The 15,568-nt window shown below is 43.6% G+C and overlaps 1 protein-coding gene across 1 annotated transcript in view; it reads right to left on the reverse strand.

Moving 5' to 3' along the window:
* TGM5 (transglutaminase 5) overlaps positions 1-12,662 on the reverse strand; it is a 45,764-nt gene extending 33,102 nt beyond the window's left edge. The window contains exons 1-3 of the mRNA XM_060174492.1: positions 12,528-12,662; positions 4,189-4,368; positions 3,785-4,024 (exon numbers count right to left, since the gene is read on the reverse strand). Coding sequence (XP_060030475.1) covers positions 3,785-4,024; positions 4,189-4,368; positions 12,528-12,537 — 430 coding nt within the window. The 5' untranslated portion in view covers positions 12,538-12,662. The remainder of the gene's footprint in view (positions 1-3,784; positions 4,025-4,188; positions 4,369-12,527) is intronic.
* Between the last annotated feature and the right edge of the window lie 2,906 nt (positions 12,663-15,568).

A 15,568-nucleotide genomic window follows, 5' to 3' on the forward strand; every position in this document is an offset into this window, starting at 1 on the left:
ATAACCCTGGAGGCAAAAACAAAAACAAACAAACAAAAAAACGTGCAAGATGGAATGACACTGACATTATCATTTCTTATGTAGGATTTAATCTCAGGAAAGTACTTAGGATTTAGATAGACTTATTGTCTGAGAACTGTTTATAGTACTGTAAAGCTAGAAGTAACTTAAATGGCCTGTTCTTAGGTTAGTTATCTCTACTATGGGATTCGGTACATTATTCCTATAAAGACATAAAATCACTTATAAAGGGGAGTGGGGAGGTAGCGCAGCGGGTTAAGCGCATGTGGTACAAAGCTCAAGGACCGTGTAAGGATCCCGGTTCGAGCCCCTGGGTCCCCAGCTGTAGGAGAGTCCCTTTACAGGTGGTGAAGCAGGCCTGCAGGTGTCTGTCTCTTCTCTGCCTCTCTCCATTTGTCTCTGTCTTATCTAACAACGACGATATCAATAACAACAACAGGGGCCGGGGTAATGGTGCACCTGGTTGAGCACACATGTTACAATGCACAAGGACCCAGGTTCAAGCCCCCAGTCTCCACCTGTAGGGGGAAAGCTTCACAAGTGGTGAAGCAGTGTTGCAGGTGTCTCTGTCTCTTGCCCTTTCTGTCTCCCCCTTCCCTCTCAATTTCTGGCTGGATCTAGCCAATTAATAAAGATAAATAAAAAATAATAACAACAGCAACAATAAAAAACAACAAGGGCAACAAATAAATATTAAAAATGTTTAAAAATCACTTATAAAGATGGGCCTGTATATGGTTTATTAATTTTAAATAGCTTACATAATAATAAATTCATTTGCTGCATGAAATGACTTTTGTTAAAAATGACTTTTGTTTATGCTCATGAAGCTTCCCCGCTACAGGTGGGGGAGAGAGGCTTGAACCTAAGTCCCTTGAGCATGGTAATGTGTGTGCTCTACCAGTTGTGCTCTCACCTGGCCCTTGACTTTTGTTTATGAATAGAGAATTTTGAAGCCTGTTCTTTTTTCTCCCCAGAGCATAACTCTTTGAAGCCTGTTCTAAAAGATGTTAATAATAATGTCTTTATAAGATTTATTTTGTTTATTTCATATTAAAGAGCGAGAGAAGTCAGGGCACCACTCCGTGCATGTGGCACTGGGGATTCTCAAGGCTGAAAGTCCTGTGATTTATCAGCTGAGCTATCTCTTCAACCACACTAATTCTTTTTTCTGTTTTTGCCAATTGGTAATCTCAAAATTTTCTGGAAATAGCATGTGTTGCTTTTAAATTACCTTCTGAAAGTTAAGAGTGAGCCACAAAAGGCCATGGGAACAGGTACTTCTTTTGCAATGTCCTGGAGCAGTCTGCAGGCCCTACCTGACCTAACCCTGAGGTGAAGTTGTCCCCTCCCTTCCTCAGGGGCAGCCTAGGCACAGCTTGTCAGGATGACAGTGGAGGAGGAGCCCTACTGAGATGCACTACTTGGAGGTTTGGGACCAGTGTGAGGAGAGCCACAGGCTTGTAATTAATATGATGCCCGGGAGTCAGGCAGAAGCCCAGCGGGTTAAGCTTAAGCGCAGGTGACACAAAGCTCAAGGACCAGCATGAGGATCCCGGTTGGAGCCTCCGGCTCCCCACCTGCAGGGGAGTCGCTTCACAAGCTGTGAAGCAGGTCTGCAGGTGCCTTTCTCTCCCCCCCTTTGTCTTCCCTCCTCTCTCCATTTCTCTCTGTCCTATCCAACAATGACGATATCAGTAACAACAACAACAACAATAACTACAACAATAATAAAAACAAGGGCAACAAAAAGGAAATACATTTAAAAAAAAGGTGATGCGTAAACCCCCACACAGTGGGGAGCCATTTGGGGATCCCAGTCAGTATCCTGGCAGGGTAGTGGGGCAGCTACTGGTCTGTCTTCAGCTGACCCTGTTGATCCTGACTTTCTCTGGGACCTGGGTGCACAGTCTTCATAGAAGAAGACTCCACACACACCACTTTTCCTTCCTGCATCTCAGAATGGCACTCAGAGTGGCTCTAAGTCCCAGTCTTGTAGGGTTTATGTGTGTGTCTTGGCCAAGGAAGAGGAAGGGGGGGCAGAGAGAGAGAGAAAATTAATATTCTTGATCTGGTTACCTGGCAGATGGGTAAAAGGTCTAAATCATCCAGTGACAGGACAGAGAGGTGCTTAGAGAGGTTCTAGATATTGGCAAATGCAGCTGGTTCTCTTAGGGGTGAGGTTGGCAACAAGGGAAGTAAGGAGGGGAGGGGCACCTTCTTTAAGTCATAGGTGAGATTTTGTTGTTTTGTTTTGTTCTTTGATGGGCTGGGAAATGAACTCAAGTAGCCCTAAGCACACTATTGGGGGCCGGGGATTGCTTGTCCTCATTTCTTTTAAGAAAGAGTCTAATTGGCTGCATCCACAGTTCAGAGCATTCAGAAGTGCTCCAACCCTCCTCTCTGTTCCCTTTCTTGGCCACTGATACTGCTTGTAGATGACTCCTCTGGTACTTTTTATTTGTTAATTGTCTTCTTTTAAAAATTAATTAATAAATTTATTTATTTATTTTGGATAGGGATAGAGACAGAGAGCAATTGAGAGGGGAGGGAAGAAAGAGAGAGACCTGCAGCACTTTTCACTGCTTGTGAAGTTAGCCCTCTTGCAGGTGGGGATGGGGGCTTGAACCCAGGTCCTTAGGCACCGTAATGTCTGTGCTCAACCAGGTGCACCACCATCCAGCCCCTCTTATGTTTCTGTTCATTTACATTTTTAGGGGGATTCTTTGATATCTGGTGGCTTGAAGAAAATGGACATGCTTAAGCTAGAACAGTATTGGTTGGGCAACATACAAGCTGGTAGATTCCTCAAATCAGTAAGATTTTACCTCTTGGTGACTCTGAGAAGAGACATCCTCTTAGAGGTTGGTCAATGACTGGAGGAGTGAGATTTAGCTGTGGAGTCTGGCCTCTGCCCCAAAGTCTATTCCCTGCTTTCAACACTTCCTGCCCTTCTTCCCACTTTTTCGTCCTGCCTTGTGCTTCATTCTGCCCACACTGTGTCCTTATGGTTGTGATACCCTCTCTGCCCCATTGATGATGAGGCAGATGGAGATAGCGGGCAGGGTGTGCTGGAATATTCACTGTAGCTTTGTTTGTGTGAGACAGAAACTGGAAACAGACAAAAATGCCCACCACTATGATACTAATTAAATACATCTGTATATCCAGACAGTAGAGGCACTACAGCTGTTAAAATACTGTACTGATAGAAAGAAAGTACACCCCATGTTGAACTGTTAGAGCAAGTTAAGAGCATGGTAAGTGTGATGTAACTCTATTCCTGGTGGGTACTGTGTAACCACTATATATGCACATACTATGCATAGTTGTGTATTTTTAAAGTCTACAACAGAATGTTAACAAGGTTTCATTTAAAGATAGAAGTTGGAGACTGAGATAAGGCTCCACTTGCCTTTTTTGCTTCATTTCACATCAGTTCAGTGCATTGATTACTCTTACAATGAACAAAGTTGAGTTAAGACTGTAAGAGATAAAAGTCGATGCTAATAGCAGTCAAGCTTCACTATAACCATTCTCACTTTAGGCAAAGCTGGTTCCTAATCTAATTCTAAGGAAACAAATCATCAGCAGCCCTGCCCTGCCCCATTTGTTGGTAGGTAGGATGGATGCTGAGTATACAGGGTGGGGGAGCTTTGTGGGTGGGTGGACAGCAGTGGTTTGGGAAACCTTGAGCCTGGCTCTGTGTGGCACAGACAAAGGTGCAGAGCTGAGGGGCCCCTTCAGGAGCATCCTGCCTTACCTGGGCACCAGGGGTTGAAGAGCAGGATGAACTCCCCAAGCTGGTAGGCTGTGGTGAACCCCTGAAAGGAGTTAATTCGAACCTTCAAGAGATACCGACCCACAGCTGCCATGGGAGGGGCGCACAAGTTTACCTCCAGGGACATGGCTGTGTTGTTCACCACAGAAGCAATCCAAGGACCACCATGACCAGCCAAGCTGAACATGGCCTGCGTCCCCTTGGCCATGTCTGGCAGTGGTCCTGAGGGGGAGACAGAGCTGAAGTTTTCTGTAGGGACATCAGTGAGTCCTCCCAACACACACACACACACACACACACACACACACACACACACACACACACACACACACACACCCTCAATGAGTCCCATAACTCCCTCTCCCTTTCTCTCTCTGGGTCCTCACCAGTCTCTACCACAAAGATTATGCTGTCCAGGCCAGGCTGGAAGCTCCGGTTCCTGAAGTACAGGGTGATGCTGAAGGCCTGGCCTCTGCGGACAAGGAGGCGCTCCAAGCTGATCTCTTCTGTGTGGTGCTGCACATTGTTTCGGGAGCTCTGGAGGTCTGTGACGGCCACCTCCAGCCCTGCAGCAGATGAAAGGGCAGGGTTCTGGAGTCAGTTCTAATCCACTTAGCAGATGTGCCCACTTGAGAAAGAAACTTAACCTCCCCAAGCCTCAGTTTCCAAGACAGTGAAACAGAAGCCACAAAACCCACCGTACAAATTTTGTATGTGCCAGCTGCCTCTTACTCATTTCCTCCCTTCCTTGCTTCTCTGACCCTCTGTCTCTGTCTCCCTTACACGCCCCTGAAAGGCATGAGTTTCTGCCTCTGTTCAACACCATAGTCCAGCCCCTGCTCAAGTGCAGCTGCTCTCTTCTGCCGAGAATACCCCAGACTTACCGCCACATCCACTTTCTTGACCTCAAGTTAAAAGTCTCACCTGCCTATACCAAGTCTCTGGAGCTGCCCTTCAGTTAGCTGCCCTGTTTTTTGTTTGTTTTGTTTTGTTTTAAGCCATTTGCTGATTCTCTGACTGCCTCTAGTGCTATGCCCTAAAGTTCCAGTGACTGAGATGCTGAGAACAATAAAAGAACCTTCTCCTGGCCTTCTGGGACTTCTGTCAAAACACAGGTTGATGGGAGTCGGTTGGTAGCGCAGCGAGTTAAGCGCACTTGGCAAGTGCAAGGACCGGTGGAAGGATCTGGGTTCAAGCCTTCAGCTCCCCACCTGCAGGGGAGTTGCTTCACAAGCAGTGAAGCAGGTCTGCAGGTGTCTCTCTTCCTCTCTATCTCCCCCTTCTCTCTCAATTTCTCTCTGTCTCTATCCAATGACAAATAAAAAAAATTAAAGAAAGAAAAAAAAAAAACACAGGTTGACTTCACTGTTCTGTAAGGAGCACTTCTGAATTTTCCATCCATGAGCCTACACTGATGCTTAGATATCTGGGCTCATACCTTTTTTTTTTTTTTTTACAATTAGCTTTTTCATTTTATTCTCAGCCCATACTTGATATGCCATCAAGTCCTTCCACTCTTCCTACAAAACTGGAAGAGAAAGAAGTAAGTGATACTACTCTTAGTGACTTATCAGTCCTCAGTTTTCTTTTTCTTTCTTTCTTTCTTTCTTTCTTTCTTTCTTTCTTCCTTTCTTCCTTTCTTTCTTTCTTTCTTTCTTTCTTTCTTTCTTTCTTTCTTTTTTTCCTCCAGGATTATCACTGGGGGTTATTGCCTGTACTATAAATCCACTGCTCCCTGTGGCTCTTTTGTGTTTTTTATGTTTTTCCTAGTTTATTTGATAGGACAGAGAGAAATTAAGAGGGGAGAGGAGATAGAAAGGTAGACACCTGATTCACTGCTTATAAAGCATCCCCTGCCCCCCGCAGGTGGGGATCGGGGTTCAAACCTATGTCCTTGCGCCTGGTAATATGTGCACTTAACCGGATGCACCATTGCCTGCCTCCTCCCTCCCCCAGCATGGTCTTTCTCCATCAACCTCTCCTCAGCACATCATCGCTTATTTTCTCCCTGAGTCAGTTTGATGATCATGCCGTTCTCTTGCTTTAAGAATTCTGAGATACTCCATAGCCACTGCCTAAAAGGTACACACGTAGCTTGACATTTATGACCCTCCTTGCCTGGCCTTGCCTGATGCTTGCATTCCCACAGCTTGAACCTGCCCAGCATGAGCTCTCTTGCCCTGCCAGTCTACCCTCAAGCAAGTGGCAATCCTTCCCCACATATTTTGGCTCCGTTATAACCTCAACTCAGGAAAACCCCTTACAACCAACCCAGACTCCATCTGTCCTCCAAGATCTGCTCAAGACCCACCTCACTCATGAAACATGTCCTTTTGGCCAGAGTTTCTTTTAATCCGTGATGTTTGACTGCATCACTTACAAGCTGCTTAATTGGCACATTGATCACCTGCTAACTTGCTCATTTCTACCAGTAGACTTTTACAGAGAGCCTATTAGTTTCTGTCTCAGCATGTGTTATGCATGTATTTTTGTTGTTATTTTGTCTGTCTTCTATCATTAGATGTAAGTTAATGAAGATAGAAACCTTGCTGGATTCCCCAGATTTTTAGAAATACAAGCCAACATACATGATAAAATCAAATATTTTATTATGTGCCTGACATAATAAAAATACTCCACAAATAAATTATTTCTATGACTCGAAAAAATTTTCCTCGGGCTTGTAAAGAGTACTATGAAAAAGTCATAGCTAAAATTATAATTGCAGTGAAGAAATAGAGGGCTTCTCCCTTAAGATCTGGAACAAGACTAGAATGTTCACCCTTTGCCCACCTTATTCAACATTGCATTGGAGGTTCTAGAAGCATACACTGGAAAGTAGAAATAAGATAATCTCCATTTATGTATAACAGGAGAGCCAGGAAACAGCTCACTAAGAACACACGTTACCATGTATAAGGACCCAGAATTGAACCCCTAGAACCACATTGAAGCACCATTCATAGCAGTGATCTCTCACAGTTAAATGGTGCTATGATATCTCTCTGTATCTCTGTCTCTCTGTCTCTCCCCCTATATCTTTATCCCTCTCTGTCTCAAATTAAGAAATAAAATCTACCAGGTGTGGTGGTGCAGGAGAACAAAATACACACATATAAGGGATAGAAAATTCTAGCAATTCCATAAACAAAATTAAAAATAATATCCCTATTCATCAAGGTTGTATAATGCCATCAGTTATATAAAACTTAATTGTACTTCTATACACATTTAATGAATAATCTGAAAATAAAATTAAGAAAACAGTGGTGGGGTGGGCAGTAGTGCAGAGAGTTAAGTGCACATGGCACGAAGTGCAAGGACCAGCGTAAGGATCCCAGTTTGAACCCCTGGCTCCCTACCTGCAGGGGGTCACTTCACGGGCAGTGAAGCAGGTCTGCAGGTGTCTGTCTTTCTCTCCTCCTGTCTGTCTCCCCCTCTTCTCTTGATTTCTCTCTGTCCTATCCAACAACAACAGCAATAATAACAGTAATATAACAACAAGGGCAACAAAAATGGGAAAAAAACAGCCTCCAGGAGCAGTGGATTTGTAGTGCAGGCACCAAGCCCCAGCAATAACCCTGGAGGCAAAACAAAAATGTGACAGGTCAGGAAGCTAGCACAGTAGTAGTACATGGTAGTATATTTAATCCCCAACAATACAACAAAAGCCAGGGTTGAACATTGCTGTAGAAAAAAGAAGAAGAAGAAGAAGAAGAAGAAGGAAGAAAGGGAAAACAATTTAATTTATAGTGGCATCACAAAGAATGGAATATTTAATAAAATAATATAGTTAATGAAATATTTAAATTTAGCAAAAGAAATACAGGATTTGCACCACACACATATATACATAATACACACACACACACACAGACACACACACAGCAAGCCATTATTTAAATAAATTAAAGAAAACCTAGGTAAATAGAAAGACATCCCATATTCATGGATTGGAAGAGTTAATAACATTTAGATGAAAGAATGATCTACAAATCCAACACAGTTCCTATCAAAATTCCTAACACTATTTTGTGTAAGTCAATAAATAAACCCCATTATTCATATGAAAAAGCAAGGCATCCAGATAGTCAACACAATTTTCAAAAAGATAAACATTTGTGATCTGGGAGATGGTGCAGTGGATATAGCACTGGACTGTCAAGCAGGAGGTCTGGAGTTCAATTCCCGGCAGCACATGTACCAGAATGATGGTTCTTTCTCTCTCCTCTTATCTTTGTCATGAATACATACATAAAATCTTTAAAAAAAAGATAAACGTAGAGGACCCACATTTTTTTCTGTTTCAGAATGTTTCAGAAAGCCACAATAATCAAGGCAATGTGCTAGTTGCATAAAGATGGACATACAGAGAGATGGAATAGAGTTGAGATTCTCTGTTCATGTCTAGTCAGTTGGCTTTTTGATGAAGGTGCAAAGATAATTCTATGGGGAAAGAATACCCCCTTTAACAAATGACCTTGGGGCAGTGAATAGTCATATGTAAAAGAATGAATTTTTACTCTCACCACACCCTAATTAATAGTTACATCAAATTTAATCAAAGTTCTAAACATGAGAGCTGAAAGTGATACAGTCTTTAGAAGAAACATAAGAGCAAGTCTTCATAATCTTGAAAAAGGGAATGATTTCTCAGATCTGACAACAGAAGCACAAGTAAGAAAAGAAAAATCAGATAAATAGAACTTCATCAAAGTTAATAGTTTCTTTTTACAAAGGTACCATCAATAAAGTGGAAAGAATTCACAAGGTGAGAAGAAATATTTGAAACCATAAATGCAAAAAAGGAGTTGTACTATGAAGTTATAGAAAACTTGTGCAACTCAACAATAAAAAAACAAAACAAATGAAAAGATGACAGCTGATCAGAATAAACATTTCTTTTTTAAAAAGGCATGCAGAAGACCAATAAACACATGAAAAAGATGCTTGACATTACTAGTAATGAGGGAAATGCAAATGAGATACCGTTGCACAACTATGAGGATAAATATAATAAGAAAGACAGATAAAACTAGTGTGGAAGGGGCCAGGTGGTGGTGCACCTGGTTGAGCGCACATGTTACAGTGTGAAAGGACCCAGGTTCGAGCCCCTGATCCCCACCTGCAGGGGGAAAGCTTCATGAGTGGTGAAGCAGGGCTGCAGGTGTCTCTCTGTCTCTCTCCCTCTCTATCTTACCCTCCCCTCTCAATTTCTGGCTGTCTCTATCCAATAAATAAATAAAGATAATATAAAAAATTTTAAAAACTAGTGTGGAATAAAATGTGGATAAATGGATCCCTAATACACTCTGATAGAATCGTGAAACGATGTGGTTACTTTGGAGAACAGTTTGACAGTTCCTCCTAGTGTTACAGATTTGCCACATGACCCAGCTATCCCTTTCTTAGGGTACTTAAGAGATTGAAAACAAACTTCCTACAAAATCTGCACACACACACATTGACAGCAACATATTCATAACAATGAGTAAGTGGAAACAACCCGAATTTTCCTAAATCAACAATTTATCCTTTTTGCAAGAATCAATGTGCTATGTCCATAAAATGGAATATTATCCAGTCATAAAAAGGGATGCTGAATATACTACAACATGAATGAAACTTAAAGACATGTTGAGCAAAAAAGGCCAGACACAAATGATCATGTTAATAGTTCTATTTATATTAAATATGACCAAGATAAAAATCCATAGAGATAGAAATTAGATTATGGCTTGCCAGAAGTTGAAAGAGTGGAGGGATATGGAGAGACTACCAGTGGGTAAAGGGTTTCTCAGTGGAGAAATCTAAAAGTGATCAGCTTGTTATAGGTACTCAGAAACGTTTGCTATGCTGAATGGTTTTCTGTTATTTGCATAATCACCCTGTACTTATTTTGGATTTCAAATTCAACCAACCTCGGTGAGGGCCTGTCTACTGTATACCTGGGCACAAGATATTGTTCCACCCTCTGGAACAGTATCTTATTGACTACTGACCACAGGATGGATAAGAGGAAATGTGTCAACCACTTGGAGAAGAGAAAAACAAGATGAAAGTAGCTTAAGAGTCTTGCTGCCGCAAGTTAAAAACCTAAGGTTGCTGGCCCGAGTCTTGTGCTTATCCTATTACCCAACAGTTACCACCCTTTACTAGATTCACTCATATTCAGAAAGAATATCGGGCCTGCTGCCAGCTGAGAAAGTACTTAACTTTTTCCTAGACGTGGAAAAAGAAGCTCACTCCCGCCCTTTGGAGACCAACTGACTAGACAGTGACTGTCCACAGGCTCTTCTGATTCAACCTGCCACATGACCTCCACTACTCAGCAGGTGTGGCATCTGCCCAATACCAGGCAGTGGGGCCAAATCCCAACCTCTGGACATACCACGAATCAAGTTAATCTCTGCCAGCACGCAAGGATGATTCTTTAACCCAGATGCCAGCTATTCAAACAGGAGTTACATTTAATATTGAACACGTGTTCTCTTTCATTCAAGAGGAGACTAGAATGAAGCAATCAAGAAAAGAAAAAGGGACGGGATATGGAGTTCCGGTGGCGGGATGGTGTGGCGGGGTGGTGTGGCGTTGTCCTCCTCTTATCCTGTGGTTTTTGTCAGTGTTTCCTTTTTATAAATAAAAATAAAAATAAAATAGAAAGGAGTGGTCTGCGAGGTGGCGCAGTGGATAAAGCATTGTGCTCTTAAATATGAGGTCCTGAGTTCAATCCCCAGCAGCACATGTACCAGAGTGATGTCTGGCTCTTTTTCTCTCTCTTCCTAGCTTTCTCATAAATAAATAAATAAACAAACAAATAAATAAATGTCTTTAAAAAATATCTGGGCTCTATTTAAGAAAAGGAAATTAAAGGAAGAACTTTAAAAATAATTGGTCTCAGCATCAATCCTAGAGAGACACTCTTACATAGTGAGCTCAGAGAGACAGAAAAAGATATGAGCATTACCTGTGCAGTTGAAAAGTGGGAAACATCCTAAGTGTTCACAACAGGGGCTGGGACAAATAAACTATTCACACCCAGGATATTAAATATTGTGCAAAGTGGAAAGCTTTAAGATAGATCCTGGGAGTCGGGCGGTAGCGCAGCGGGTAAAGTGCTTGTGGCTCAAAGCACAAGGACTGGCATAAGGATGCCGGTTTGAGCCCCCGGCTCCCCACCTACAGGGGAGTCGCTTCACAGGCAGTGAAGCAGGTCTGCAGGTGTCTATCTTTCTCTCCCCCTCTCTGTCTTCCCCTCCTTTCTCGATTTCTCTCTGTCCTATCCAACAAAAAGGACATCAACAACAACAATAATGACCACAAGAAGGCTACAACAACAAGGGTAACAAAAGGGGAAAAAATGGCCTCCAGGAGCAGTGGATTCACGGCGCAGGCGCTGAGCCCCAGCAATAACCCTGGGGGTAAAAAAAAAAAAAAGATAGATCCTGAGTGGCAGGGATAGAGTTCCAAGACATACTATCATATGAAAAAAAAAAAAGTTGTGGAAAAATATGTACAACATGAGGATATCATGGATATACCAAAAAAATTCACACAAGCAAATCATTTGTGTTATATTGTGTATATATGTACATTAACAAGACTAGTACTTGCACTTGGTTTAGCTGAAGAAGAGGTTGGGGTTACGAGTGATGGTCAGAGAATTATACTTTATCTGTATTATTGCTTTATCCGGTTTCAATGAAGTATTCTTATGTTTCTTCCATGACTAACAGTTACACAGCCTAGGCACCAACAAAAAGGTAAATAAAGCTGCAATCGTTATAGAAATTTCAGACAGTTCTTTTATGTGATTTCAACATTTTGGTTTTTTATACATATTTTTAATCTTTATGTATTCATTTATTATTAGATAAAGACAGAGAGAAATTGAGAGGAGAGGGGGCGATAGAGAGGGAAAGGGACAGAGAAACACTTGCACACCTGCTTTACCACACGTGCTTTCCCTATGCAGGTGGGGACCAGGGGCTTGAACCTGGGTCCTTGCGCACTGTAATATGTGCGCTTAAACTGGTGTGCCACCACCTGGTCCCAACATTTTGTCTTTATTGCAGTGGTTTTCAGAGAGTTTCTCTAGTAGAAGGATGATAGTGGAAAGATTGACTCAGATGATCAACAGACCCTCTGAAGTTGAAGGGAGAAGACAGGAAGACTCAGATAAATTTAGTACTGGAAAATGGCTTCAAGATCCCCTGGGGGCTGGGTTGATAGCATAATGGTTATGCCTTAAAAGCCTGAGGTTCTGAGATCTCAGGTTCAATCCCCAGCACCACCATAAACCAGAACTGAGCAGTGTTCTGATCTCTCTCTCTCAGTATCTTTCCCTCTGTATCTACTCTTTCCCATTAAAGTAAATGAAAATATTTTTTTAAAAAAAGATTGTCTAGTCCAACCCCCAGGTTTTTTAGACTGGGAAGAAGAAAGATGCTCATTGTCAGAGGGTCAGCTAGCGGCAGAGAAGGACACCTGTCCATCAATCCCTGACTCTGCCCCAGACTACTGGCCATGGAGGCAGACATGCTGGCACACAGCAGCCAAATAGTATTTACTTGCCACCTTATCTCTTGATTTTCAGGCTACCACCAAATCCTGAGGCTTCCCCTCTCACACCTCTCTGCTTCAGAATCCTCCTTCTCTTTGGTTTCCATCAATCTTTCTATCCTTCTTGTCCCTGAATTCCAGCAGCCCTGTGGGCCCGGCCTACCTTGCTCCATACTGGTTTTCTCTGATTCCCCTGCTCCTCTCCACAGAACAGTTGGATGGCCTGGAGCTTCAGGAAATTGGTCCTGGAATGTGTGTTTCCCCTTCCAATCCTAGGACTCCAGGAGCTACAGAGGGCGGGCCGGCTGCTGCCCTGCCACCTGCTTACTGGGCAGATCACAACTGGTTTTCTCAGTCGCCCTCAGGTTTTTCTTGGCAGTGTCGCCTGATTGAGAAGCATGGAGGCCAATGAACTGTCAGAGCCTGGAGCCAGCTGGGCACTGGATAGCTTTTGGGCAATGGGACAGTCCCTGGTGGGTGCTGAGCTGCAGTCTGCAGTGGGGGGGGGGGGGGAGTCAAGTACTGGAAGGGAGCCAGAGGGGGGACTATACTCCAGCAGAAAGGGCCTCAGGGTCCAAGGACCACTGTTCACAACTAGAGAGTCTCTCGGTCTTAGAACTCCACTCCAAACCCAAGTCCCTTCTTTCATCCAGAAGAGTAGCCTTAAACATTATTTTATTTTATTTTAATGAGAGAGAGACCAGAACCTTGCTCAGCTCTGGCTTATGGTGATGCTGGCGACTGAACCTTAGACCTTACAATTTCATTCATGAAAACCTTTTGCATAGCTATCATGCTGTCTTCTAAGCCCAACATCAATTACAAACAGAGCTCGCTTTGGATCCCCTTCTGCATGGCCTTGGGTACTTCTTTTTTCCTTCATTTTCTCTTTTTCTTTTCTTTTTCTTTTTTTTTGCAGAGGTATTATTTGGGGTAAGACCTGAGGTCCCAAGTAAATCTCAAATAAAAGCAGTAGCAGAAGAAAATATGCTTGGAGGGCTTCTAAAAATGGTTGAAAAGGCCAAAAAAGCAGCTCGATGCCTGAAAAGGGTCTTGGAGCTGCGAAATCATAAACTGTAACACCCTGATTCCATCAATAAACCAACAAAGTTAGAAACAGTTGAAATAACAGGAATGCCAGTTAGTAACCCTGACTGCGGTAAGAAAAGTGTATACACTTAGAATCAGTCTGTAAGGAGAACTGCACAAAAGGGAGGAGGGGGAGTGGATGGGATTCTCGACAGCCAGTGCTCTGTGCTAACATCTACCTACCTCTCCTTCTTTTGAGATCCCTTTCCCTGTAGCTCCCTGCTTTGGGGGCTCCATGTCCTTTCTCCTCAGGAACCTCAAGCACCGGCTTCCCTTTTCCCTCCTGTATCCCCAAGTCTCTCTGTCCCAGTCAGCTGATTACATTACCTGTGTGCGGGCACATATAGGATTCACTGCCTAAGACACCTGCAGCCACCTGCAACCCCCTCCTCTTCCAGATGCGCTTCTGGCCTTGGAAAGTGAGGGCAGTGCCTACCCAGCCACTCAGGGAGGAACCCAAGTGCCACCTCACACTTGCCCGTCCTCCCGACTGTCACTGAGCCGTGGTGAGTCTGACTCCTGATTGTCCTCTCTGTGCCTCTGAGCCTGCCTTCACGGAGCCCCATTGCCCCCTTACTGGACACCAGTTTCTAGTCAGTCTCCCAGCCAGCCTTTCCCCAGTGAGTCACCAAGGCAATCTTTCTGGAGTGAAATCCAACCAGCTTGCTTTTTGCTGTCTGAGAGATCCTCTCACTTGTCTGCCTTATCCAGTGTCCAGGCTCAAGCACCGCAGCTCTAGGAAGCCTTCCTGACACCCTCTCTCCTGGGGCTCCCCTTTGCAATCCTTAATTTAGCCCACTCACACCAAATGTTTTAAATACCCCTCTGTCCCCTAGTTTCCTGAGGACATGGTCTGTGTCTTATGACGACATCTCCACTGCTTGATAACAATTGTGGCTAACAGCAGTGCAACTACTAGCAGAACTAGCTGTTGCTTTTAAGTTCCAGACACTGAGTTGTTTATGTGCTTGTGCTGTTTAATGGTCACATTATCCCCATGAGTTAAGCACTGCTATTGTTCTCATATTATAGCCAAGGAAATCAAGTCTTTCATTATTATTATTATTATTGCCTTCAGGGTTATTGCTGGGGCTCTGTGCCTGGACTATGAAGCCACTGGTCCTGGTGGTCGTTTTCCCGATTTTTGTTGCCTTTGTCGTTGTCATTGCTGTCGTTCATTGTTGGATAAGACAGAGAGAAATGGAGACAGGAGGGGAAGACAGAGAGGGGGAGAGAAAGACAGATACTTGCAGACCTGCTTCACCGCTTCTGAAGTGACTCCCCTGAAGGTGGGGAGCCTGGGCCTTGAACTGGGATCCTTATGCGGGTCCTTGTGCTTCATGCCACATGCACTTAATCTGCTGTGCTGTTGCCTGGCCCCCGGAAGTCAAGTCTTAAAGACATTAGTTTTCTTAAGATCACTCACATAAAACTGGTGGAGCCAGATTTTGAACATAGGCAGTCAGACTCTGGAGCCCCATATGTTTAAGGCAGTTTCTTTTTTTTTTTTTTTAATTTTCTAAATAATCTTTATTTGTTTATTGGATAGAGACAGAAATTGAGAGGGAAGGGGGATATAGAGAGTGAGAGAGACAGAGACACTTGCAGGCCTGCTTCACCACTTGTGAAGCTTTCCCCCTGCAGATGGGGACTGGGAGCTTGAACACAGGTCCTTTCAAATTGTAACATGTGCACTCAACTAGGTGTACCACCACCCGGCCTCCCTTAAGGCAGTTTCTAAAGTCTAGTTTGTGTTCCAGCTCATATCTGTTGAGTGTTGGAAGGAATGAATTTAAAAAGACTACATGCATGGACTCATGGATAAATGCCTGAACCCACTGCTGCACTGAGATTAGCTTAGGCAGGAGGAAGAGATACAGGCAGAGGAAGAGGGAGAGAGGGAGGCTATGGAGAGATGGAGTAGCCAGAGGTGCCCAGAGGCTGTGGGTAACAGAAGAGGGCTCTGACTGAATAAGCTGACTTACAGGTTCACCTTCCATCTGACTCCTAGAAACCATCCGACAGAGGACAGGGAGGGAGTGTGCTGCGAGTGGGGAGCAGCTCTGAGAAGACCGAGCCTCTTGCTCTTTGGACCGGGGTCAGAGAGGCAGAGGC

The sequence above is a fragment of the Erinaceus europaeus genome, chromosome 16 (assembly GCF_950295315.1).
Source record: "Erinaceus europaeus chromosome 16, mEriEur2.1, whole genome shotgun sequence".
Taxonomy (NCBI): domain Eukaryota; kingdom Metazoa; phylum Chordata; class Mammalia; order Eulipotyphla; family Erinaceidae; genus Erinaceus; species Erinaceus europaeus.